Source organism: Coloeus monedula (genome assembly GCF_965178545.1).
Source record: "Coloeus monedula genome assembly, chromosome: 3".
NCBI lineage: Eukaryota > Metazoa > Chordata > Aves > Passeriformes > Corvidae > Coloeus > Coloeus monedula.
Window position 1 is genome coordinate 16,098,587 of NC_138783.1, and position 25,902 is coordinate 16,124,488.

A 25,902-nucleotide genomic window follows, 5' to 3' on the forward strand; every position below is an offset into this window, starting at 1 on the left:
TGGAGGTGAAAGTATTGCCCCTGCTGTGCATTATATCTCGTGTAATGCTTGATGTGTGCTATTTTGGGGGAAAAACAGTCTAGAAGGAACATTGCAAAAATAGCTTATCATGAGAAGAAATGACTATCCTAATTGAAGCAAGAGCACATATTTATAGGTCCATAAAAGTATACACAGGAAAGACAGTGACTTGTTGGAGCGAATCCAGAGGAGGCCACCAAGTTGATCAGAGAGGTGGAGCACCTCTGCTGTGAGGAAAGGCAGATAGAGTTGGGATTGTTCAACCTGGAGAGGGCTTAGGGATGACCTAATTGTGGCTTTCCACTACTTGAAGGGAGTCCACAGGAGAGATGGAGGGAACTGTTTACAAGGGCCTGGAGTGACGGGACAAGGAAGAATGGCCTCCCACTGCCAGAGGGCAGAGTTAGATTGGATTTTAAGAGGAAATTTTCCCCTCTGAGGGTGGTGAGGCCCTGGCACAGGCTTCCCAGAGGAGCTGTGGCTGCCCCATCCCTGGAAATGTTCAAGGCCAGGTTGGACAGGGCTTGGAGCAACCTGGTCTTGATGCCTTTTCCTGGTCTTAAAATCAAGAGTCATACATGGTTAGAAGGGAAAAAGGGATTTTACCTTGGTATTTATTTTAAGGATCCTTAGGTGCACATGTCCAGGTCATATGCATCGAAATGCACCCAGCCGAGTATCCCCAAAAGATCAGGTATAACATTATAGGTTTTACTAATTAGCATATCTATCAAAGATTCCCCAATGAGAGGCTCAAGCGAGCCTCCCTCCCCAAGGAACCTTCCCCTGGATGGTTCCATCTTGGTTTACAGAATGTGTTCTGGAGAGGACCTTGGGGTCTGGGGCACACTGATCTCTAGCTAGGAAGCTTCTAAAATGTTTAGTCTCTTAGCTTGACAAACAAGTCCAAGAATGTAGGCAAAAAGCACTAGGAATACGGAAGTTGTAAAAAGGTATAACAGGGGTATAAAAGAAAAGGCAAAAAATCTTCATGGCATCAGTCTAGTGGAAGATGTCCCTGACCATGGCAAGGGGTGGAATTGGACAATCTTTAAGGTCCCTTCCAACCCATATCTGTTGGGGTCCCTTCCCCCTGCCATGGAGCCCTGGGAGAGGGGCCCTGGGGGGGAGACACAGGGTTTCCCTGCCCCTGCTCAGCTTCATTCCCCATTGGTTGGTTTGGGTTCCCTGATAACGCCAAGGACCCTTGGGTCCCGTGACTGCGGAGCTCCTGAGCTGAGCCCCGGCCATGTGGCTGGAGAAATAAACATCTCTGAAACATCTACCACGAATCTGTCCATATCTACTTCGTTTCCACGGGACTCCTGGTTTGAAATATGCTTGTTGCAGTAATCCCCGCTGCGACAAACTGGAGGAATGCGAGCAAGATACCGATCCCTGAGGAAGATTCGTGAGTAAAATAACCACTCTAGACCTCTCTCTTCTCATCTTGGTTTGGATATTCTCTCTGGACTATGGAAGAATCATGGGAAATGGGGCTCTCTGAGCCACAGAAAGAAATGTACCTAGAAGTTAAAGGAATCCTTGAACAACAAAACAAAAAAGTAATGGAACCGGGAGATCTAGAACTTTTTAACTGGCTTTTCAAAAATTTCTCCTATATTTCTCGAGAGCTACTTTTTGATATTGAACCTCCTGCATCTTGTCAGGAGTGTTTTTGGGACGAGATCTTGTGGGAAATGAAAGATCAAACAGAACATGTATTAGTGATTGAACCCTTGCGTGGATCCATGGTAGTCAGTGAAGCTATTCAGGAGCATTTATATGGTCCTACTAAAGCAAAGGATGGCCACAGTCCCGCGGTCGAGGCCGCGCGGCCGCCATCCCTGTGGCACACACCGGCGGAGGTGCCTGCGCTGGATGTGCCCGGCCCCCTTGGGAGCGCGTGCCTTATCACGAACCCCATCCCTGTCTCGGGGTCCCCGGCCACGTGGCCACGAGTGAGGGAGCGACGCCGCAGGCGCCGCGGGTGCCGTGGGCCACGAGCAGCCAGGAACCGGGCATCGGCGTGGCAGCCTGCTCTGAGCACACGGCTCGGAGAGCCCTGCGGAGGGAGAAGCGGCGGTTTCCACAGCGACACGAGAAGCCGCGCAGCGCAGTGCCGAGCCGGAACGGGGCCGCACTCAAAGCAGCGTGGAGTTTGTGGAGCGGAACCACTCACAGGGCACGGAGCCAGCGGCGATGGCAACGCGGGGCCGCGCAGAGCCCAGACACGCGCCGGAGCAGCGCCGCTCGGAGAGCGCGGAGCAGCCGCAACGCGGGGGCCCGGCCGAGATGTCGGAGCCGGCGAGGCGGCGGCCACGCGGGACCAGCAGCCACGACGAACACGCAAGCACGTGATAGGAGGAGTTGTAGCAACGAAAATCACAGGAACTGTGAAATGGTACAATGTAAAAAACAACTATGGATTTATAACACGAGATGATACAGGGGAAGATCTATTCATCCATAGAACTGCCATTAAAAGGAATAACCCTAAAAATTACCTGCAAAGTGTAGGAGATGGAGAAGTTGTACAATTTGATATAGTGCAAGGAAAGAAGGGTTTACAAGCAGTGAATGTTACTGGGCCTGGAGGTGTTCCAGTCAAAGGCAGCCGTTATGCACAAAATTATAAACAATATCCATCCCTGCAATTTCCCTACCCACAGCCTACTTCCCCCTTTTACCCTATACCCAATATGAACCCCTTCCTAAGTTTACCCTATCCCCAGTTTATTCCTAATCCGTTTTTCACCCCATGGCTTCCCTATACAATTCCATTTCCCTACAATTCCTCTCCGATGCCGAGGGGGGGATGAAAAGGGGGAGGGAAGAAATTAAACCCTCTCCTGCCTCAGTTTCCCGACAAAGCATGCCCGGAGAGTTCTGTTCCCTTCTGTCAGCCCTAAGATGTTCCACAGAATCTGATTGGACATTTAAAGACTCAGGAGGGTGGCTTGTTTTGTCTTGAAACTGTTCTTGTTATGTTTATCCAGTTGTTTTCATTCTCCTTTTATTAAAATAAAACGGGTGAGATGTTGGGGTCCCTCCCCCCTGCCATGGAACCCTGGGAGAGGGGCCCTGGGGGGGAGACACGGGGTTTCCCTGCCCCTGGTCAGTCTCGTTCCCCGTTGGTTGGTTTGGGTTCCCTGATAACGCCAAGGACCCTTGGGTCCCGTGACTGCGGAGTTCCTGAGCAGAGCCCCGGCCATGTGGCTGGAGAAATAAACATCTCTGAAACGTCTACCACGAATCTGTCCATATATACTTCGTTTCCACGGGACTCCTGGTTTGAAATATACTTGTTGCAGTAATCCCCGATGCGACACATATCATTCTGTGATTTTGTGACTTGAGAAGTTTTCTAAGGTTTTGACTCTAAAGTCTGTTTGGAAGAAGCGGTGAGCACTGTGGGGAGGGTGGATAGATAAGGAGTATCGAGTTCTTCCCAAATCTCTTTGTAGTACACCTTTGGTTTAACCTTTTCCTTGCACTTTTTACTGGGGAATCCAGCATCTCATGTATATAATGCCATGCAAATTAAGACAAATAAAAATGTTGCTGTAGTAATTATGAATAATTTGTGTGTATCTAGACATAAGCAGGAAATCCATTACTTGCTCATTTCTAAGGCTGGGATGTGCCATTATTATACTATACAAATGCATGAAAGTGAATACATTCTTTGTGATTTGGTTTTTTACTTGGAAACAAAAAAACAAAAAGTATCTTGCTTTTCTACAGCATCAGAGCAGATGATCTAATGTTGTGTTAATAGATGTAGCCCTGGCATTGTTTGGGGTTTGTGTGTGTACGTATTAAATTTAGATGCAAAGAATCCACATTTTGCTATTGTAGCAAGGCTTCATCCTCCATTTTTTTATGCAATCCTGCACACTTCATGTAAGAAGTTTCCAGACTTTTGTATATGCTTCTATGGGCCACAGGATGCCAACATTAGGGAGTTCAATTCCCTGGACATCAGACATGTAAATAAAATTTAAATATTTGAGATTATCATCCCTGGCTCAGTTCTCTGGAACATGATTCATGCAAGCTATTTTTACCGTTTCCCTTAGGATGAGTTGTGTTGTCTCCCAGAAGTTCTTGTTTCTCTCCTTTGGCTGTAAGGCTGGAATGAACATCTTGGGTGGAGTGGACTTCCGTACTTGCAATTTCAAACCTTCTGCCCTTCTCTTCTGCTCCCAGTCTCCCAGGTCACTGCCTGGACCAGTGCCTGGGCCTGCTGGGAAATCTGTCTCTCTTTCCACTCGTTCTAGGCTGAGGCTGGACCAGTCATCCTTTCAGGATGTCCCCAGTCACTCTAATTCCAAGTGAAGTGCAATAGAGGCATTTGTGGTAATCCTAGAATAATCTGAATAAAACATGGCTCTGGTAATAACTTTCAGCTCCTGGTTGCCTTTACTCATGCGTAGAACTATAGAAGCATAGAATCACGTAATGGTTTGGGTTGACAGAGATCTTAAAGATCATCTTGTTCCAACCCCTGTCATGGGCAGGTATGCCTTCCACTAGACCAGGTTGCTCCAAGCCCCATCCAGCCTGGTCTTGAACGCTTCCAGGGATGAGGCAACTAGAGCTTCTCTGGGCAACCTGGGCCAGGACCTCACCATCCTGAAAACTAAGAGTATTTTGCTTGTGCCTTGTAATTGGTTGTGCCTATTAAAATACTGCATGTGTACATTTGACTTCTTAATCCAAGGACACTTGAAGGGTCTGGACCAACATCCTCAACTCGACTTGGTGCAGCAGTTCTGATCCTGAGAAAATGCCCTCTCAAACCCTTGTTCCTCTTTGTAGTGGGTTGACTTTGGCTGGATGCCAGGTGCCCAGCAAGCCACTTCATTATCCCCCTTCTCAGTGGGACAGGAGAGGGAAAATAAGACAGGAAACAACTAGTAGGTTGAGATAAGGCAGTTTAATAAAGAAAAAAGAAAGTGAAAGTTTTTTCACCCATAAGCAAAGGGGAAGAAAGTTTAGTCTTTACTTCCAAAGTTCAGCCACTTCCCCAAAAGCAGGGCTTCAGCACACATAGCAATTGCTCTGGAAGGCAAACATTGTAGAATAATGAATGCCCCCTGTTCTTCCTTCCTCCCTTAGCTTTTATATCTGAGCTGACATCATACAGTGTGGAATATCCCTTAGGTTAATTTGGTCAGCTGGCCTGGTTCTGTCCCATTCCAAGATCTTGCCACTCCCAGACCCTTGATGGGGAAAGGGAACGTTAGATAGACAGAGCTGCTCAGAAGTAGCCAAAACACTGGTGTGTTATCAACACCTTTCTAGCTACCACTGCAAAACATAGCACTGTGAAGGCTGTTATGGGAAAATGAACTCAATCTCAGACAGACCAAATACATTCATCCAATAAAAGATAAAACAGCTACCAACCTTGCCTCACAGGTATCCCTAGATCACCAGGACTACAGCAGCTCTCCCATCACTGTGAATTCGTGAGGGTCATAAGCCTCATTTACATCTTGTGATCCATTTTGGCCCAGCATGGGGAAATATGCAGCTCAGGAAAGGTATGTAATGGAATGGTTTTGGAATCCTGAGATGTGTGAAGAAGATTTTATGGCAAAGATATTTTGAGTCTTTCTCTTTAGAGTGGTTCATCTCTGTGCTGCTTAGCTCTGAGACAAAGGTCATCAGTGAAAGTATTTCAGTGGTTTACATCTGTCCTGGTTTTGGCTGGGATAGGGATAATTTTGTTCTTAGGCTTTTGGTGTTCTCCACTATAAGGCAAGATAAAGGTGGGTCCATTCCTTTCTCTTCTAATCCAGACCCCAAACATTAGCATCTTCTCAGGTGTTCCAGCTTTCTCTTTCCCCTGAATCTTGTGGCTTATTTTGCACCAAAATACTATCTTGGAGTAATACCTTCCAGCCCATCTGTTTCATTACCTCAACATGAAAAAGCCATGTCAGGATGGTGATTTCATTATACATTTTTGATGTGGGATAAATTATTAAAGCAGATCCATACAAAATGAAAGACATTTTACGCAGGGAAGGAGTCCTGACAGTAACCTAGACATGCCACAAAACCTGACTGCCACCAGTAGGAAAATCTGCCCCTTGCCAGAGCAAAGTGGGGTAAATTATGAAAGATGCATAAAGGTAGAAGAAGGAGAAATGAAGTGACTGGAATGACAGAGCAGAAAATAAACATATCAGTGTAAAGGAAACAAAAGATAAAAGTCAGTGGAGGAAAGGGGGAGTGAATGGGGTTAAATTATTCAAATTAGGATTTATAAGAGTCTTGAGGAAACAAGGGAGCATAAGACATCTAGGAATCACTGGTGGAGGGGAGGGAACCAAAAAAACCCAACATGCTATTTATGGCATTAAAAAGAGCTGTTGGATATTTTGTGCCATTGAAAAAGGAATTTGTTTTACATAAGCAAGCACAAGCAATAAGCATAAGTAAACATGTACTTAGCACAAGTATACATCAGTGCTTAGCACAAGTTAGCATAAGAAAGCCTGGCAGGCCTATCTTGACGTGAGTGTGACTTGACAAAAAGCTTTAGACTTAGTATACCAGAACAGCTAACAGGCGAGTAGGGAATCGCCCCTGTGCAAGGTAGCGATAAGGAAGACTAGCTGCTTTAGGCTATGTAGACTGCGCGTGGACAGCTCGCGGACACTAGCTTAAAGTATAGCAATGTATTTCTAACCACTTGCTTATCGAATACTAACCTTTGAAGTGTAAGGATGTATGGTAATTTTAGTAAAATTGCTATATAAGCCCACTGAAATTTGTAAGTGTCGGAGGAGCATTTATTTATGCCTCAACATTGTCCGCATTTTATGTTACAAACCCATTTTCTGACATCGGCTGGAAAATTACTACATGGGCTGAGACCTAATACGTGGCATGTGTAGAAGGTGGGTAACACGTGTGTGGGGAGGGTGGAGATTGCCGACATTACAGTCTCTAAGCAGGCAACCCCTTTAGAAAATGGAGGGAAGCTCTGTCTCTGGGGGGACTTCGCCTGACAGCCGATCAGCGGAGAGAAAACTTTCACCACTGGTCTGCAAGCGACTCCCCCTGCAGGCAAACCCCTGATGCCCGAGAAAAATTTCCCAGACTAGCCAATGGTCATCCTCAAAGGACCGGATTATGAGAGCAGCCTTAGCACATAAAAATGTTAACTGTGTCATAACTGGTTCCCGCCATCTCAATTTCTTGTAGTGGAGGTTTGGCTCGTTCGATCTCTGCTCGCCTTCTCCTTGCTATCCTGCTTCTTCCCCGCCCGTCTCCCCTGTCAGCGCCTGTTCCGTCTACCCTTGCTTCGCTGCTTCCCCGCAGCAGCCTGGATGCCGCCGCTACCCGCAGTAGCCGCGCCTCGAGCCTGCCCGTCGCCGCTGGCAACAACCCGCTGCGCCTCGAGCCCGCTCCCACCGCAGCTGGTCCCGCCGTTGCCCGGCAACAGCCCATCGCTGCCCGCGATCCCGCTGCGACGCTGTTCATGGTTCTGATCGCCGCCACGATCCCGCCACAGCCCGTCGGGACGCCATCGAGAGTTCTGACCACCACTGCCATCCCGCAGCCTGTCCTGCCAGCCACTCCGCCCGAGCAGCGACTCACCGGGTATCCTGCCGCCCGTCGATGGGGGAGATACGCTGTCCCTCGACCATCGAAGCCATGGCTCTCGCGAAAGCTGCACAAGCTCCCCCGGCAGGGAGCGCACAGGCGCCAGCTGCCGATCCGATACCGACGGTGCATCCCAGGATCCTGGTGGTAGCGTTCTGTCCCTGTCCTTTCTCTCTCTCTGTCTTTCTTTTCCTCTCTCTGCTTAACTTTCTGTCCTTCTCTGGTCGGGACACATACCCTTCCTTATGAATAAACAGTTCTCACATGTCATATTTGCCTCATTTGTGCTTGATTTCGTCCAAGAGGCCTGTTTCCCTTACAGTGGAACGTGACAAGGACATAACGCATAAATCAGGACAGATTCAACAGCTGCCTTTCTCATCGCAACAGTTCTGGTCACTTTACACCACAGGTGCTGTTGGCGTCAAATCCTAATTGAATCCTCCCTCAGTTCTGCCCAGGTCTTTGATGGATCTGTCTGGGAGCTCTCCTTAGCCACTGAACAACTTCAGTCACTGCCTCATTAAAAAGAAACAGCCCATAAATAAGGAGCTTTGCAGCATTAATCCCTCATGCTGCCAGTGCTGCTGGTGAGCAAAGCATGTCCAGTGTGAACTTTACACATCTCCTCATCCTTGGGCAATGCTGTTCCCTGAAAAATCAGCAAATACCCTCAAAGCTGTGAGGCCTGGAGCCTACAAAGGGTGAAATCCAGTCTGAAACACTCTCCCAAGCACTTTCGTCTCCTTCATTTTTCAGTACTGCTGCTCCTCTTCTCTAGGGGATATGCACTCCCTGGACCAGATTATTACCTAGCTCCTGGGTGGAGGAACAGAAAACTTTGCCTCTTGCCCCTATCTCTCTCCATTGCATTAATTTCTGAGGTTGAAATACTACTTCTCTTTCATTGCTCTAATTTCTGGTCTCCTGTGTTGCTCTTATTTCAGCCTTGGCTTTTTTTTTGCTTTGGGGATTCCCTGCTCTCCCTCAGCCTTACACATTTACACCACTGCTAACACAAACCACAGCCAGGGCTGGAAGAATGTGCCACATACACCACAGAAGAAAGCAGGCATGCAAAATTCAGCAGTATTGAATTAAGCTTGTTGGTGGGAGGATAATTTCTATAATCACATGTATTACTGTAATACCTCAGGATAAGATCAAGATGAGCAGGGCACAAAATTAGGGAAACTTCCAGCTGCAAAGGCTCTGCAATCTAAAAGGAAAAACAAGGAAGGAAATAATCTATAATACATGGGATGGTCAGTGCAGTTAGTAGCTTGATTATGTTTGAGACTAAGAAGAACCTGAGGAGAACACAATATGTAGGGAAAGAAAAGTTAATGGAACAAAAAGTGGAAGGAAGTAGGTGTCTGAGGATAGCAGCTGACACCAAGAGGGAGGGGAGAGAAATACTAGGAATGGAGAAATTATTACTTTTTCTTAATAAACTGTAAATATTCCAGCTTGTGGCAAAACGAAAATTTTAAGGTGATAAGGAGGTAATGCTGGCCTGCATTCCCACAGCGTGGGCAGCAGAGGAGATGGAGACTCTGCCCTGTTCATGAGCTCCCCACCTGCAGTGCTACCTCCAGCTCTGGGGTCCAATATTAGAAGGACATGGAGCTGCTGGAGCAAGTCCAGAGGAGACCATGGAAATGCTCCAAAGAATAGAGCACCTCTGTTATGCAGACAGGCTGAGAGAACTGGGGGTGTTCTGACTGGACAAGAGAAGGGTCTGGGGAGACCTTTGAGTCCCTGCCAGTACCTAAAGGGGCTCCAAGAGAGCTGGAGAGGGACTTTGCACAAGAGCTTGGAGTGACAGGACAAAAGATAATGGCTTCCCACTGACAGAGGGCAGGGTTAGATGGGATATTGGGAAGAAATTCTTGGCTGTGAGGGTGCTGAGGCCCTGGCATGGATTACCCAGAGAAGCTGTGGCTGCCCCATCCCTGGAAGTGTTCAAGGCCAGGTTAGACAGGGCTTGGAGCAACCTGGTCTAGTGGAAGATGTCCCTTTTCATGGCAGGGGGGAGGAATGAGATGGTCTTTAAGCTCCCTTCCAACACAAACCATTCTATGATTTTATGGTAAGTAAGAACACTGCAGTACTATATGAAATGAAATTAGAGTTTTAAGTTTTTTTGGTTTGTCTGAAATACTGTACCCAGTCTGGTGGAAAAAACATATGTCACTATTTATGGGTTACACAAATGTTTTTTTCTGCTGTGATTTAGGTCATCATTTGAATCAACTCTACTGCTTCAAAACCTACCGCTGGGAAATTTCACCTTCCTACTTCAGACACACTTCCCTACATTTTCCACTGGTGAAATGAAAGCTGGTGGCCACTTGTTCCTGCTCTCACCTTCAGGAAACTGAAGAGGCAGACAAAATATCTGTCTTTTGGTGCGTGCTTGGGTTGGATTTTCTGCCTCTCCAAGCGACTCCCTGAAAATCAGATACTGGTGGAAGAACAAGCCTTTTTTTCTCAAGTTTTCCACCATGGATATCTGAGTTACTACAAATAATTCAAATAATTGTGTATAGATAAGATCTTTGGCTAACTGGACACCAACAGCTCCAGGGAACTAGAGCAAAACCTCTTGCAGGCAACCAACATCTGGCACTCGACCTTTGGACTGGTCTCCTCTTTAATAATTGTGCAATCCTGGTAATTATATACAGGAACAGTTAATTTTTAATCATGTGTAACAAGAATCCTTGACCTACTGAGCGAGGCACACACTCAGTGCACTTATTCATAGGCATGTAATCTCCATCCCTTTGTAGTAAATATTTCATTAGTTACTATTAGTTACTCTTGTCAGAGTAACTCCTCACAGGAGGACTTATCTGTTCTGCCTATCAGCTGGTACGATGGCTCAGGGCATCTTCCCTGTTGCATGAATTTGCTAAATGGTGACATAACTCAAGCTGGACATCTGTCTGGTAGTGAGTTATTTCTGGCGCCATTGAGGTGGTATTCCCAGCTGACAATCTTGCGTTGAGAGTGAGATTGAAGGAAGATAAGATCGAATTTCTGACTGAAAGACACTTTACAAACTGTAAAAGCTACACAAAACTTTCACAAAGCAGAAGTCTTCTGCACATTCCCTGGAAATGTGTGGGGCTTTTCCTTGAAGTCAGGACTACGCTCCATGGTTACGCTTCCAGAGGTTGAGTGAAAGGACTCTGTGTGTGATTGACTCATCCTCAGTTGGTGGTAAGTTACATTGACTCCTAATTTATACTATTTCTTTGCTAGCTATAATATAGGTACCTTTATGTTGTACACTGTTTTATGTAAATCTACTAGTGGTTCTTTGTTTTCACCTGTGTAGTAAGTGACTCTTTTTAAGGCCTTTTGTCTGTTAATCTCCTGTCTATTCAATAAATAATGCATTTTATAATAGACCAGATTGGCCATTCTTGAGAATTTGCGAGCCAGAACTTTTTAGGTGTAGGTTGTCTGACTAAAGCTGCTGCCAAAAATCTGAACCTAAGGCAGGGCTGGTCTAAAGGTTCTCACTTGATCTATAACAGGTTGTAGAAAGGCAGTCGTGACAAATATTCCTCTGTATTTAATCCCTTTAACAAGGAGGTTCTTTCCAACCTTCCTGCTATGAAAGAGAACTCACCACAATGGGAACATTAGGAGGAGGAGAAGAAGGAGGAGGAGGAGGAGGAGAACAAGGATGAGGACAAGGAGGATGAGAAGGAGGAGGTGGTGGAGGAGGAGGTGGAAGAGGAGGAGACATATCATGGACTTGCATTTTCACTTTGAAATACATGAATGACTTCTCCAACCCCAAGGAAATTTTCTTAAGAACTAGACCCAGCAAGCCAAACCCTCTGGATCTGGAAGGCTATGGAGCTGCCAGGCTCCATGGAGTTCTCCCCACCTCCAGTGAAGTACCTGCTTTGCATAACTAATTTGTGAAGGAAGAGCAGCCTTTTGCCTAAAGTTACCACTTTAGGAAAGTAAACCTAATCTCAGCTCTAAGTGTTAGAACACTTCAGCCTAAACCTAGAAATATTTATTGAAGTGTGCTGAGCCCCTGCCTTGCAGGAATTGCAGTCTGGGGACTCCACGCCATCTGTACAGGACAGACTGTAAGACTGGACTGCATCTCCCTTCATGGTGCTGTATGCATCCTACAGGAATCATAAAGGTTGGAAAAGATCTCCAGGATCATCAAGTCCAATCTTAATAACATACAGAACCTCACCCAGAAAATATGAACATACAGAATAACCATGAATTGACTAAATTTTTCCTACATTTCCAACTGTGAACAACTTCACAACTTTTCAGTAAAACATTTTTTAGAAAATAAGCTGATAAGAAATACTCATTTGCCAGCAAGTTTTGATGTCTTGTCCAGCATTTCATAAGGACTCTAGAACACCTCCCCTAAGAAGACAGGCTGAGAAAGTTGGTGCTGTTCAGCCTGGAAAAGAGGAGGTTGCCTAGATACCTCAGAACATCTTCCAGTATCTGAAGGAGCCTACAAAGAAGGCAGAGAGGAACTCTGCATCAGGAAATGTAGTGACAGGGCAAGGGCTCAGACTGAAAAAAGGAAAATTTAGGTTAGATATCAGGGAGAAATTCCTCCCCGTGAGGGTGGCAGACCCTGGCCCAGGTTGCCCAGAGAAGCTGTGGCTGCCCCATCCCTGGAAGTGTTCAAGGCCAGGTTGGATGGGGCTTGGAGCAACCAGGTCTAGTGGAATATGTCCCTGCCCATGCAGGGGGGTGGAACTGGATGATCTAAAAGGCCCCTTCCAACCCAAATAATTCTATGATTTGCCTGAAGTGATACCCAAATTTGTGATCAGTTGAATATTAGCAGCCTCAGAAGAAGGTCTGAAATATTCTTGGCTACAACACAGTGATGAGGGGATCTGCCAGATGTTGCACAATGTGTGCCTCACCTGGGAATATCCAAACACAAGTTCCTGACAGTGGTTAAGAATTTATAGTGCATTAAATCTTCCAAGGATCTTTGAAGAGAGTTGTTGCTTCTATCAACTAGGATTCTGGCATAATCTCTGAAATCCAATGTGGTATTTCCACAAGCTATGGATGTGAATCTATCTCTGTTGCCCATGTCAAATAGGGAGACCTTTAAAACCAGTGCTGCTTCCCATCTAGGAGTAAAGGGAGAATGGGACCCATCTTTTTCTGTAACTTTACTATACATAAATCAAGGCACAGACATGCTAATTGTATCACACAGTAACTTCAAAATGCTTGAGAGACAACAGAAATTGTCATTCAGCTCTCATCATCAGCTTTATTTTATGCCAGCCAGACAATACACATTTCATGCAGACTATACATTTGCTTCAGCTGCTGCTCAGACGAAAGTTCCTGACTTCATGTGAGTTGGTCCTGCACTAAGGTACTTGGTTCTTGGTCTGTAGCACCAGTGTTTTTTTCAGGGGTCCTGGAAGCAGAGAAAGAGCATCATTGCAAAGCTGTCAGAGCAATCAGCTGGCCTGTGACAACAAAATGCCACCCCTGGGCTGGACTTTGCCCCATGACCAGTGGCTCTGCTGAGTGCTCCCCAATCAACCACACCTGGTGCATCCTCAGGCTGGCTAGTGAGTGGTCCTGGTCCCTGCAAGGAACTGGTCAAAAATGCATGGATGTCCACAAAACCTGTGAGGGCTTGGGCTGGATTTTTTGACCAGCCCTTGGTTTAACTGTGACCATGATCATGTCCACCATCAGTTACAAAAAACGCTTGCCAATTGATTATAACCTGCATCAAACAAGCGCCTTGCTGTAAAATTGTCTCACAAAGAAGCAGTTTGTTTCCCTCATGATGGGTGGTAAAAGTCCTATTACAGTGGAACCGAGCTCTTGTGCTGCTCAGGAAGCACCTGGAGCCTGTTAAAACAACCAGCAGGAAATTAAGCTCAGCTAATATATGGTAGCCCCAATTTGAGAACACCCCTTCTCTTTGATACCCCCTGGAGACACCAGGAGGTGATGGTGGCACCAAGGTACTGGATGCCTGGTAGGGTCACTTCTGTACCTGGATAGTCTTGGATGGCAGTGTAAAAGAACAAAGGCACCCTGGAGTTAGGGTAGATGCTACCAGTAGAAGCTATGGATGTATGTTGGAAGGAAGGCCAGGTCTTGAGGAAGCACAGAGGGAGGGATGGGAAAGGAAAGACCTGTAGGGAACACGGGAATCAGTCTTCACTAGGAAAGAGGAGGAGGATCTCTAGGGATGAGGAGAGACATGGATGGATGGGAATGGGTCTGTGAGGATGCAGAAAGGCAGAAAGCAGTTGACAAGGCACAAGAAACCTGCTAAGATTTAAAATGGGCAGCTTTACATGGTGATTGCATCAAGGGACTGTGGAGATCCCCATTTATCCCCCAGTCTTGCATCATTTTTGTACAGGGAATGGTTCCAGGTTAGAGGAGGGAAGGAGGGGCTGAAACCATGGAGTGGCAGGTTACCATTTTCTTGGTCTATGAAATCAGCCCAACCAAGACACAAGATCACGTGAACACACGAGACACGAAACCATCTCTGTGTGAGAGGCTCATGGGGCAGGACAATGTGAAGAGCCCTGGCAGGACAGCTTTCTCTCAAATACTCACCCTCACCCTGCCCTTTTTGCTTACCACAAAGAGACATTTGCTGCCAGAAGCTGTTGGCAGAGGTTGGTAGGAAATCTGCTGAGTTCTTTCAGCCCACAAGTTCCTATGGGAATGAGGTGAGCCCAGCACCATAAACCAAAGGATTAGGGGGAAAATGCAGAGCAGCTTCTCTTTGTAAAGATGCCCCACTCCCAGGGTAGACCGGGTCCATACTACTGATGCACAGGAATCTGCTGGGACAGGACCCCCTGCCTGGTCTCTAGAGAAGGCTGGAGATGCCTGCACATCCTTGCCAGTGGAAATGGTGCCCCAAGGGCACCTGCACTTGCAGGCTGAAGGCTGTCAACAGTTACTCCAGATACCCAGCACATCTTCACACCTCATTTAGTGAGAGAGGATGCAGGAACTATGGGGCATGATCTCAGGTTGTCCAGTGCCAGTGCGTACATGATGATCCAGGTTCAACCAGATCCTGGTGGGTCAACACCAGAGCCATCCCACCTCTTCCTTGGTATCCAACCCTGCTCTTGCTGCTACCCTGCATTTCAGAAGAGAGCTTTAAAAGCCAAAAATCGTCTCTCCCTGAAGCAACATGAACTGTTTTTAATCCACCAGAATTTTCCTGAGCCCTTGCTAGAGTTACCAGGGGAATTCTTCCATCTCAGCAGCACTGGGGTCATCCCTCCTTGTTGAGACAGTCAAAATGCTGGTGCCTGCAGTGAATGTTCTTCATTTTAATCTACTGGCTCTTTTCCCATGACTGTGTGCATCCTTCAGCCATGGATTTCAGGCTATGAACCTGAGGAGGAGAAAGAGACTGTGTCCCATCTCATCTCCTGGCTTCCTCTTTGCATGAATATAGACAACTGTGTGGTTGTCCGTGCAAACCTGTTTTAAATTGGAAGGAGTGTGAGGGGTAGGTAATTACATTATTTTCCCAAATAGTTGGTATTCAGAGACGACAGAGCACACACAGCAGAGCAAAGCCCTGGTTGCACTCTGCAGGGCTATACAACAAGGTTTAGCCCTAGGTACCAGCCTTGGGAAGAGTGAGCTGGGAGTGTGCAAATTGGAGAATTGAAAGGAAAGTCTGATCCCGAAACATAACACACATGCAGCAGCAACATTTGTAAATTATCTTTGTTTAAGACAAGTGAGGAAAGAGTTTGGAGATCTTTGCCCTCATGAGGGCTGCTGATGGCAAATTGTTGGGTTAATTATGTGAGAAGGTGAGAAATGTAGAAGAGATGAATTGGAGGTGACAGATTTCTACTTCTGTTATGTCTGAGAGAGGTGCAGAAAGAGTATGAAATTCAGCAGGAGTTCATTTCTCAGAGGCAAGCACAAGGTGTCTGGAAATAACCAAGGATGTTCATGGGCCACCATGAGCACACACAGCACCATCTCCTCTTTGTTGGTCCTGGTATAGCCACATGGAGCTGGGATTTTGTGACTTGGGGTCTAAACTTCCCTCTGACAGCTCCAGCAATTATTATCCTGTTCCTCAGAGATGTGGAGGACCTGCTCACATCTCATCCCTGTTCCTCTATGAATTCACATCTTGATGTTTTAGTGGCCTCTTATCAAAATGAGCTGATGACTTGTATTCTCTTCTGCAAAATTACTTTAGTTCAAAGCAGTTTAGATATTTGGGAGCTGTTATGAGTCTGTATAGGCCCATGGAAAATTAAAAGTTGCCTTTAGGAGAACTAAAAGCAGCAGGAATCCTCTACCAGTGCCTTAGAAACAGCAAACAGCCTCAGGCACAGAACTTTGGTGCTGAAGGAACATTTTTAAGAAAAAACCATGAGAAGTTTGTCCTTTCTTTCCCAGAGAATTCAGGTGAGGAGACAGCTCTATTCTGTGGAGAAACCCACCTTTTGGTTAGTGCCCTTATCCAGGAGGACATTGGCAGGTTCATGTTCTTCAGAAGATAGAAACTCATTGATTTCTGGGCAAATGCAATTCCCAGTTAGATTATGAGAGGTTATGACAAGTCACTTCTGTCTTCTGAATGCTGTGTTGCCCTTTGTGCACTGAAGTTTATTGTCTTTACAAAACAGCAACAAAAATACAAACCTTTTTTGTCCCAAAAATGGTCTTAACATTGTATTATATAATTGGTCTCAGCTGCATCCTTTGGAAAAGGCACATCAAGCAGTAGAGGTAATGCTCTAAGTTGTATCAGGGAAATGCAGAATTTCAGCCTTGCTCTATCCCTCAGCAAGCAGAGGGGTTGCTGTTCTTGCAAAGGTTGGGTGAGACCTGGAAATGTGCACCAGTTTGGGGCCAGCAAGGTCTGATGAAGAAAGTGCCTGGTTGTGAAATCTGGCCTGATGTAGGTGTGCAGTGAGCTACAAGGAGCTCAGCCCTTCGGAGTTCAAAGCAGCAGATAGGCAAGCTCTTACAGAGCTCTGCTAGCAGAAATCTAGATGTTAGAAGACTTTTGCATACCTCCAAGTCAGATGAGGACCTCAGCAGCATGGAGGAATCATGTCCTAAATACTAGTCAGCCCTTAAAACTGTGGCTGAGATTTTTTTCAGTGCTTTTGAATGGTGGAATCTACAACTTGGAGGAGGAGGCAGCAGCACTGTGGAAGCAAGGCAGATGGAAGTAAGTCACGGTGGCACATAGGAAAGGATGCAGGATATCACCTATATCAAGGGATTGATCCTCTTTCCCAATGCCTCTTTCCAGCACCCACACTGAAATTCCTATATCCTGGAGATGTCAGGCACAACCCAGCTGCAATTCTTGCTTGTCCTAGATGGCATTTTCAGGCTCCTCACTGAGGATTTGAGCTCTCCACACATTTCATCTCTTCTGTCGGCTCATGCAGGCATGATGGGACAGGAACAGGCACTGAAGGAAGCCCAGGGGACCGAGCACTGCTTGATCCCTCTCCCATCCACGTCCACCAAACTGCTTCAGTTTTGCCTCTCATTACGTCCTCAGACCTAACTCCTGCAGATGGCCCATGAAACCAGACTGGTGACCATGCTCTGAGCTCACTCAGCATGATCAGGAGTCTCCTTTGCTTTCTGGCAGGCTGATGTCACACCACAGGCAATGAGGGTCACTGTAAGGGTAGAGGAACTGAGCTGCTCCTACAACTTTCCATATTTGTATGGAGCACCTGGGAAGAAGCACCATCTCCATGTGTACCAACAGCTCCAGCCAGCACAGACCAAACTAGCACTTTGTGGCCATACATTAGGACAAGGAGGCAGTAAGGAGCCATCTGAGACTGACTCACAACTGGTTCCTTGCTGTACTCACAGGTAGAAGGGACCACAGGCAGGTTTAGTCCTCGCCTGGGATGGAGGAAACAGATGTCCACAGCACCTTCTGAGCCACAAGAAGCCTTCTGGGAATCCATCTCTGAAACATGCTAAGCCAGCTTTTGCTGCTTCTCCTGAGAGATGGATTTGCACTGACACATCTCTGCCCACTGCTTTCTGTTACAAGGGAATGTCATTCCTTTACCATCAGCTGCTTCTGCTCCAGGCTACAAGATTTCTCCTTCATTCTCCTCAGCTGCTGCATTTTTTGAGCCACCTGGCAGCACAGGACATCTCTGCATGAAGCTGGGAGAAAAGCAGCTGGACAGATTCAACAGCTGGGAGAAGATCCTGCAGCTCTGAATATGCCAGGTTCCTACACTGACAACAAAGCTTGTCCCTGTGGCTGTAAAGAAAAAAACAAAGGTACCAGAGGACAAAAGCATGAGCAGTGTCATCCCAAAAGACAGACAGATCTGCAAAAGCAAGGCCGACTGCTTGACTGGCTACCAGAACAGACACACAGTGCACTTCCAGACACATATAGTGAAGTCACACCAAGAAAGGAGAGAGAGAGAAGGGGCAGTTGGTAGGTGAGGTACCATTTATTCCAAGTAGTGAGTGATATCACATAGTACAGGCAAAGAAAAAGGCTTACAGTCCAAGAGAGACAGGACATGAGACAGTAACTGGGGGCGGGATGGGAAGGAGAAGGTCCTTGATGGAGCTTGGTATTTGGGGTGATGTGGAGGGGAAAGGTGCTGGAGGGGGAGAGGTGGGAGAAAGCAAAGGATTGGAGAAGCAGCTGTGGGAGAGACACAGAAAAGCTGGCAGAGAGGATGGAGGGAAAATTATTTTGAAGGCAAGAAGGAATGGTGGTGTGGTGGGCAAATGGGGTCAGACAGGGAGGTGAGGGCATTGCAAACTGCAAGAGAAGGAGCCAACAGTGAGAGATCTCTGATCAGCAATGAACCTTGGGGAGAGGGGAGGGAGCAGGGGCAAGGGGGGCAAAGACATTCACAGTCCTGTGGCTCCAAAGCACTATCTGTTGCATTAAATTCAAGGTACTCTGGGGGGTTGTGTCTCTGCAGGATCACAGAATTATTTGGGTGGGAAGGATCTTCAAGATCCTCTTGTTCCAACCTCCCTGCCATGGACAGGGACACCTTACACTAGAACAGGTTGCTCCAGCTCCAGTCCCACCTGGCCTTGAACACTTCCAGGGATGGGGCAGCCACAGCTTCTCTGGGCAAATCTCTTGGGTCCAAACAAGGTGGCTACAGCTGAACTTGTCTTCAGTTGGGTACTAAATCCTGAACCAGGCCAAGGAGCAGGTCAGTCCAATGTCCAGGGGCTGCCCTCAGGATTTCCCTACCTTGACCATCTGGTACTGGAACCAAGTGCTCATGGGTGTTATTAACTGACAGGAACAGACCCATCTAACACCCATCAATGTGGGAGATTCCCTCCACCATGTTCCATGCAGAGTGCTCCTCACGCTTTGCTGTCACCCAGTTCTCCAGACCTCTCTCAGAGCTAGGGAGGACACACCAGTCTCTCCAAGTAGATAGGGCAAGATCCAGCTTTGTTTGAGGGCTTGGGGTTGTTGCACGCCACAGGCTAGGTTGGAGTAGGCGGAGGACAACAAGGAGGGTTCAGAAATGCTTTCCCCTTCCCATCTCTCACACCACTGAACACATTGAAAGCACAGTTATCATTCTCAGAGCTCTCACATATCACTAAGATCTGCCACTACTCCCATCCATCATTTTTCTGGTGGTTGGTCCTTGTCATTGGCTTCCATGGAATAGACTGCCTGAAGGGCAAGCTGGCATTTTAGAAAACATAAAGATGCCTTCAGTCCAGTAGTAGGATTTTCTTTTATTCTTGCCTCACATGTCTTCCACATGACAGACAGGATTAGGGAGTTATTCCCAAGGCACCCTGCAACAGAAATTAAGAGTATTTATAAGCAATTCAGAGTTAATGACAGACCACCAGTCCTGAAGTACTCAGAGCTGTGTTACCCCTCATCACACATCCCTGAGCTTGGAAGTAGACCCAGTGGCATTAGTGGAATTGCTCCCGACCCAGAAAGCTCAAGCGAATATGGGCAAATGGAAGTGAGTTGCCAGTTCCCCAACTGGATCAAACTTACCATGACACTGCTGGAACAAGGCAGAGCAGAAGCCCGTGTATGAACATCACAATATTTTCCAAATGTGGAAAAGATACTGTTCTTAGAGCTGAGCACATCCATATCATCATGTGTATACTAGGGGATTTCTTCTTCCTGTATGGCTCCTCTTCTTGATCTGATGTCACTGTTGGGGATGGTTGTTATTCCTTGGATGTTGGGAGGTACAAGCTATGAAAGAAGCATCTTCTTTAAAAGTCCCTTTCTCTCCTGCACTGGCACATCTCTAAATAAACCCTAAACCAAAAGAATATCATGACAGAAGAGGTTGTATTTGTATAAGGGCTGATATGTCAGCTGATGAAACATCCTTTTACCAGTCAGGGATGTAAAAATGATAACTGAGGTTTTCAAAGGGAGCTCAGTTCTGTGCCCAAGCTGGAGTGGAAGGATGGAGAGTGTCAAGGAAAACTTTTTCATCCACCCATGCACAAGGATCCTAGATGAGTGAACACAATGTATTTAAAAGCAGCTCATTAAAATTGGAAGCATGGAGACAACTCCTTAGGAGTCTGCTCATGGCAGTCAGAGAGACACCTCTGCAAAGCCACTCTCAAATCACAGAATTATTTAGGCTGGAAAAGACCTCTAAGATGCTCTGTAATTAAGTATTTGAGAAGCAGACTCAACTTTCAAAATTCAGTTTATTGTCTCCCCTCCTTGTTCACTTCACCCAGACACCAACACTGACAATTAAGACATTTCTCCTCCAGCCAGTGCCTCCACACCTCCACACTAAATGCTCTTGTAAGACAAAACACTTTATTTTCAGTAAAGCCCTCCCAGCACAGCCCTTGGAGAGAGATGGGCAGTGCCAGTCACTAGTGACTTGGCAAAGATTAAGGAGTCAGTCAGCACCAGTGGGTTCAGAAAGTGATGGTTAAAGACCAGGGAGTCCAGGCCTTCCATCAGCCCAATAGGTCCTACTGTCCCCTTGAAATGCATCCTGCCCCTTTGAACTCACTCAGCTTTGCAAAGCCCAAACACACAAAGAACAACAGGGCAGCAAAGGCATGTTTTCCAGCATTCACTCTGGGCAGCTGCAGGGGAGCAGATGGATTACCTATCCAGACTGCAGCATGGAAAAGACCCTGTACCTTTGTGTCATGGGAGAAGGACTTTGTTGCCTATCAGGGTCGTCCCAGATAAGCCCCAATAATAACCAGTCTTTTAAAAATGAGCATTTTCTCTGATACCAGCTGTAGAGAGTGAAATGATAAATCCTGAGACCTACAGCCCAGGTGAAACACTCAGCAAATCATATAGGTAGGTGTGATTGATGAATGGATGAAGCTGGTGGGGAAGGGTGCAGGAAGGAAAGCAGCACTGTTACTAGCATGTGGTCACAGATGGAATAAATTCAGAAAGTGATTTGTAAACCAGGCAGGGATGAGAAATAGCACCCTTAGCAACAGGAAGGCAGGAAAGGTTTGGTGGTCCACGGATGTCAACAGAGTTATGGTGGAGCAGAGTTTTCAAAATCATAGAACCATGGAACGGTTTGGGTTGGAAGGGACTTTAAAGACCATCTAGTTCCAAACCCCCTGCCATGGGAAGAGACACATTCCACTAGACCAGGTTGCTCAAAAATACAGTAATTTTCTTCAGGTTGGTGGGGATATCCATTAAAGGAAAAAACATGATTAAAATTTGAATTGCAGGCTAATTAAAAGAAAAAAGAGATTAAGCTAAGATTAGGGTTCACAATTTAAAATAAAATTGTGCCCTCAGTCCTGCTTTCTTCTCAAGTATCATTTTCTCCTGATAGCCAATGCTTTCATTAATATAAAACCACTTTTTACATTTCTACAGACTCTGCCAAGCACTTGTTCAGCAGTGGCTGGGTTTGCAGTGCACTGAAAGTGCTCAACCCAAGAACTTGCCACCGCCTTTCAAAGAGGATTTATAGCCCCGTGACCGCTCTCATTGGCCTTTCAGGTGTTTTTCACAGAATAGAAAGGTTCGGGCTGGAAGGGACGTTAAAGCTCAATTAGTTCTAATCTTCTGCCATGGGCAGGGACACCTTCCAGTAGACCAGGTTGTTCAGGTTTGGTTCAGGGAGAAAACAAAACCTGTAGGCAGTTGAAAAAAATGTAATTAACATTGGATCTACCAATGATTAACATAATCTACCCTCCTTCCAGCTCTCAGTGGAGTTTGGTCTCTGCTCCCTGAGCCAGTACAAGGTGGCCATGAGCAAGGCACTGCACAGACCCTCTACTAAAAGGTATTTTATATAGAAAATAAAAGAAAACTTGCTCCGTCCACATGACTTCACTGTCCATCTTTGCATTTGCAAATGCTTAGTGATTATGCCAGACTGGTCTGAGGTTAGCAGCCACCTAAAGGGAGTCAGACTGTGCCATCCCAGCTGCCTCTACAGCAGGCATGAAAGTGACAACTCTAAGAAACACAAGCCTCATTTTGGTTGGATGGGCATTTCTTTCACTTAACTGTGCTTCTGATTGAGAAAACAAGATCAAGAAGGTGGTATTTGTCTTCAGCATTTATTTATCATTGGAAAAAGAACCCTTTGAGCAAGCGAAGATCACAAGCACGTCACAATCAATTGGCTGTACATTAACGTGTGTGTGTGTGTGAGAGAGAGAGAGAGAGACTTTCATCAGAATACCAACAATGAAAAAGCACCACAAGGAGGTGTGCTTCACATGTTTACAAGAGACAATTTGTGATATGCAACCAAACCCAGGCCACAAAATATTAATTAGACACTTCCTATCTGCCTCCAAGAGGCAAGAGTTTGTGGAATTCATGGGCGCCAGGTCTTGGCACTGGCTGTGCTGCAAATGAAGAAGCAGGTGATCAGTGTGCGAAGCAGTCAGAAAACAGGAGCTCAGTCAGCAATTAGCACCATTTTGCAGAAAGGAGTAACAGTACAATACAGTGAAAATGCAAAAGCAAGCAATAGCATGGGAATAGCAAGCAATCACAGGGTAAAAAGCAAAACATTTCTTTTTTCTTTTTACAAGAAAAGTAAAACATATTACAAATAGCAGTGGAACACAATCAGCATTGTGGTAGCTGGAAACACAGAACAGCAGAGCACTATTTCCCAGTGGGATTGACAAGCTCAGAGCCCAAAGTGAACTTGAAATGTTAGAGATTTGGTCTCCTTTCTGACAAACCTGAGTGGGTTGGATGGGCATAGAGTCTGTGGAAGGTAGAGCAATGCAGGATTTCACCCTGAGGCTTGCCTCTGCTGCAGTTCCTGGTATTCAATGCAGTGCCAGCCTGTGTGCTTGGATATGTGTGTGTGCTTGGATGCATGCTGCAGATCTGGTACACATGGAACACAGGCCAGGATTTCTATCCCTATTTTGCTGCTGTCTGAGAGGGAGGTTTCCAGGCCTTACCAGTCTCCCAGGCTCTTTCTGCAAAGAAAACCTTTCAAGGACCATTCATCCCACCCAAAGACAGGTGTTAAAAATAGGCAGCTCAATGGCCCTTGGAAAGTTCCTTCACTAGAGAGGGAATTAAGACCACTGGCTAACACTTTATACCTAGCTTTGTAGTGAGCTCATGGAATGTCTTGAGTTGAAAGGGACCTTAAAGGTGTTCTAGTGCCAAGCTCCCTGACACCAAAGAGCTTCATGTATTATGGAAACATAAAGCTATATTCTGACCACTCACCATGTATGTTTCAGACAATGTGATGGATGCTCTTCACTGAGGAGAAACCATCCCGAAGATGTTGGATGATCAGCAGTTCATCCAGAGCCATGGAGATGCTTGGATTAGGTGGTCTGAGCATCTCAGTGGTGTTCCCTGGGCAAAATTTAGTTCACCTTGAAGTCAAGGGCTAAATTCCCATTGAATTCCAAGTGAAACAGTGGCAAGTGTGGTGTCTTCAAATGTGAAACTTAGGGCTGAAAAATAATAGGGAGAATTGTTTTGCATGGTCTGTCCTTATGTAAGATTGGTGTGTTGAGTTATTTGAACTGTCTACTGCCTTCTTGATGTGTTCTGCCTGCTGTGACATATCTTCATAGATGATGCTATATCCTGTGATAGGAAAGGATGTTACTGAGGAGTGTGAAGATACATGAAGCATCTTAAAAGCTAAGGAATCACACAAAGTCTTGGGAGCTCATCTTCTCTGGCCAGTTGTCCCTTATGTGACAGGTAGGAAGAGCTGCGAGCAGCACATCTCTACCAGCTCAACACAAGCCTTTTGCTGAGCTGCTCTGGTGACAGAGCTGAGCAGTGTTGCAGGGGCTTCTGAGCACTCAGAAAAGCAATGATCAGTATGGACAGATCAGTGTCTCCATGAGGCATGCACATCAAAAAAAAAAAAAAAAAAAGCACTACATTCACAAAGATTTCCACTGTTTTACTTCCTGGAGGATTTTCCCTGGTTTCCTCCTAAACAGTGGAGGTTTAAATATATATATATATATTTCTATATATGAATATATATATTTCCACATACACAACCTGACTAGCTCATAGCACACAGTTCTAGCACACAAGCTAAGCTTGGAATTACACCACTGAATTCAGAACACTACACTTACTGATACTCAAAGGTTTAGGCTGTTAGCGCAAGGCAAACAGGACACATCACATGATACACTGAACTTGGCATTTATTCATTACTAAGGCCAGCAAATGTCACTATCTGTATATCACAGACCTTTCCTCCTCATTGGAAATTTTCACTCAACCTTGTAGCCCACCACTCATTTATGTTTCCAAAAGACCCAATTCTAATGGGATGAAATCCCAAAATCAGGACTCCTCACTCTCCCAACCCATCCATTTTTCTGCTAGATAGTTTCACTGTCTGCTAGATATCTCTATAATACCCCTAGCAGTAAGACTTTCCTTATTCCACCACCTCTGCAGTAACACACCACCTCCCTACTCTATTTCCCATCTCTGTCTTCATGCTTCCCAACTGTCCTCTGGAAGTTTCAAGGTGGACTTTATATTAGAGAAAATTTTGAGCTGCAAGAATAAGTAACAAGAACCCTGTATCATAACTTGCAGCCACTCCGCTATGGGAGAGTTTAACAGCTCTATTTGGTGGGATGAAGATTAATCCTCATGTATTTAGGACCCAATCCAGAAGTTAGGCACATAAATTTGGATTGGGACCACAACTCTCCCACTGATCCAGCGACCCAGATTCTGTGGCATGCAATGCCAGTCTGTTGGGCCAGATCATACTCACTGACAAATGGTCCTGCTGTGTTTAGGGCTTCCAAACTAGTCGTGGGGATTTCCTAGAGTAAGAGCACAGTAAATATGATTGAAACCCTGAGATCTTATCTGGAGGGAGTCTAGGGATCCCAGCAACATTTTTATGGCCCTCTTGGGATGCTCATGAGCCAACATGAACATGAACAGCTGGAAGAATAAATGCAACGGGGGCTGACAGCTCTAGCCATCCTTGATGACACATTTCTTTCTACCCCTTGGAAGGTCACACCTGCAAACTAACCACTTTCTGAAACCTAGCTCTGTTGGCACCCCAGAAGTGAAGAAAGCAGACCAAGATTCAAAACAAAACAGGAATAATTAAAAAGATCCATAACTTAGGGGAAACAATAGGGAAGAACAACCTGCTGATAATAGTCTAACCTGCTGTGTGCTTGGAAAGTCTACACTGCTCACTGCACCTTCCCTCACTCACTTTTTTTTAAATCAAGGACTTCAAGTAGTGTTGATGAGTGAAGTTGCCTTGATGCAGCTAGACCTACTCCCAGCTACCGCTGGGGAGGATTCAGCTCCTTACTTCCTTCTCCTTACCCTTTGCTTCTTGGAGCAGAATTCCCATCAGTGTCACCAGGGGAAATTGTTCTTGGCCACACCACTGGTTTTGTTGGATTTACAGCAGATCCATGGCAGCACAAATTAACCTGATCCTCTCTGCCTCAAAAACCCTTTACCCACTGACACCAGTGGGAGATGACACAACAATGGCCAACCCAAAAGGACCTCATGGGATGCGAGCACAGCCCCTGCATGGCTCAGTGGGCACTTTGATGCTGTCAAAGCACTGAAGAACCAAGCCCGAGGAAAGGGACAAGCTGTTGGATGTAATCACTGCTGATCCATTACCTTCATCTCTTAGGACCCTGCTTATGCATTCCCACATCCCTCACTCTGTGCAGAGCCATGTTGTGCAG

General features: G+C 46.1%; 1 protein-coding gene across 1 annotated transcript in view; it reads right to left on the minus strand.

Annotated features, from left to right (window-relative positions):
* Positions 1 to 13,029: 13,029 nt before the first annotated feature.
* Positions 13,030 to 25,902, minus strand: part of MAP6 (microtubule associated protein 6) — a gene marked incomplete at both ends in the record, with an annotated part of 56,147 nt that continues 43,274 nt past the window's right edge. Inside the window, one exon of the mRNA XM_082279502.1 lies at positions 13,030 to 13,099. Coding sequence (XP_082135628.1) covers positions 13,030 to 13,099 — 70 coding nt within the window. The remainder of the gene's footprint in view (positions 13,100 to 25,902) is intronic.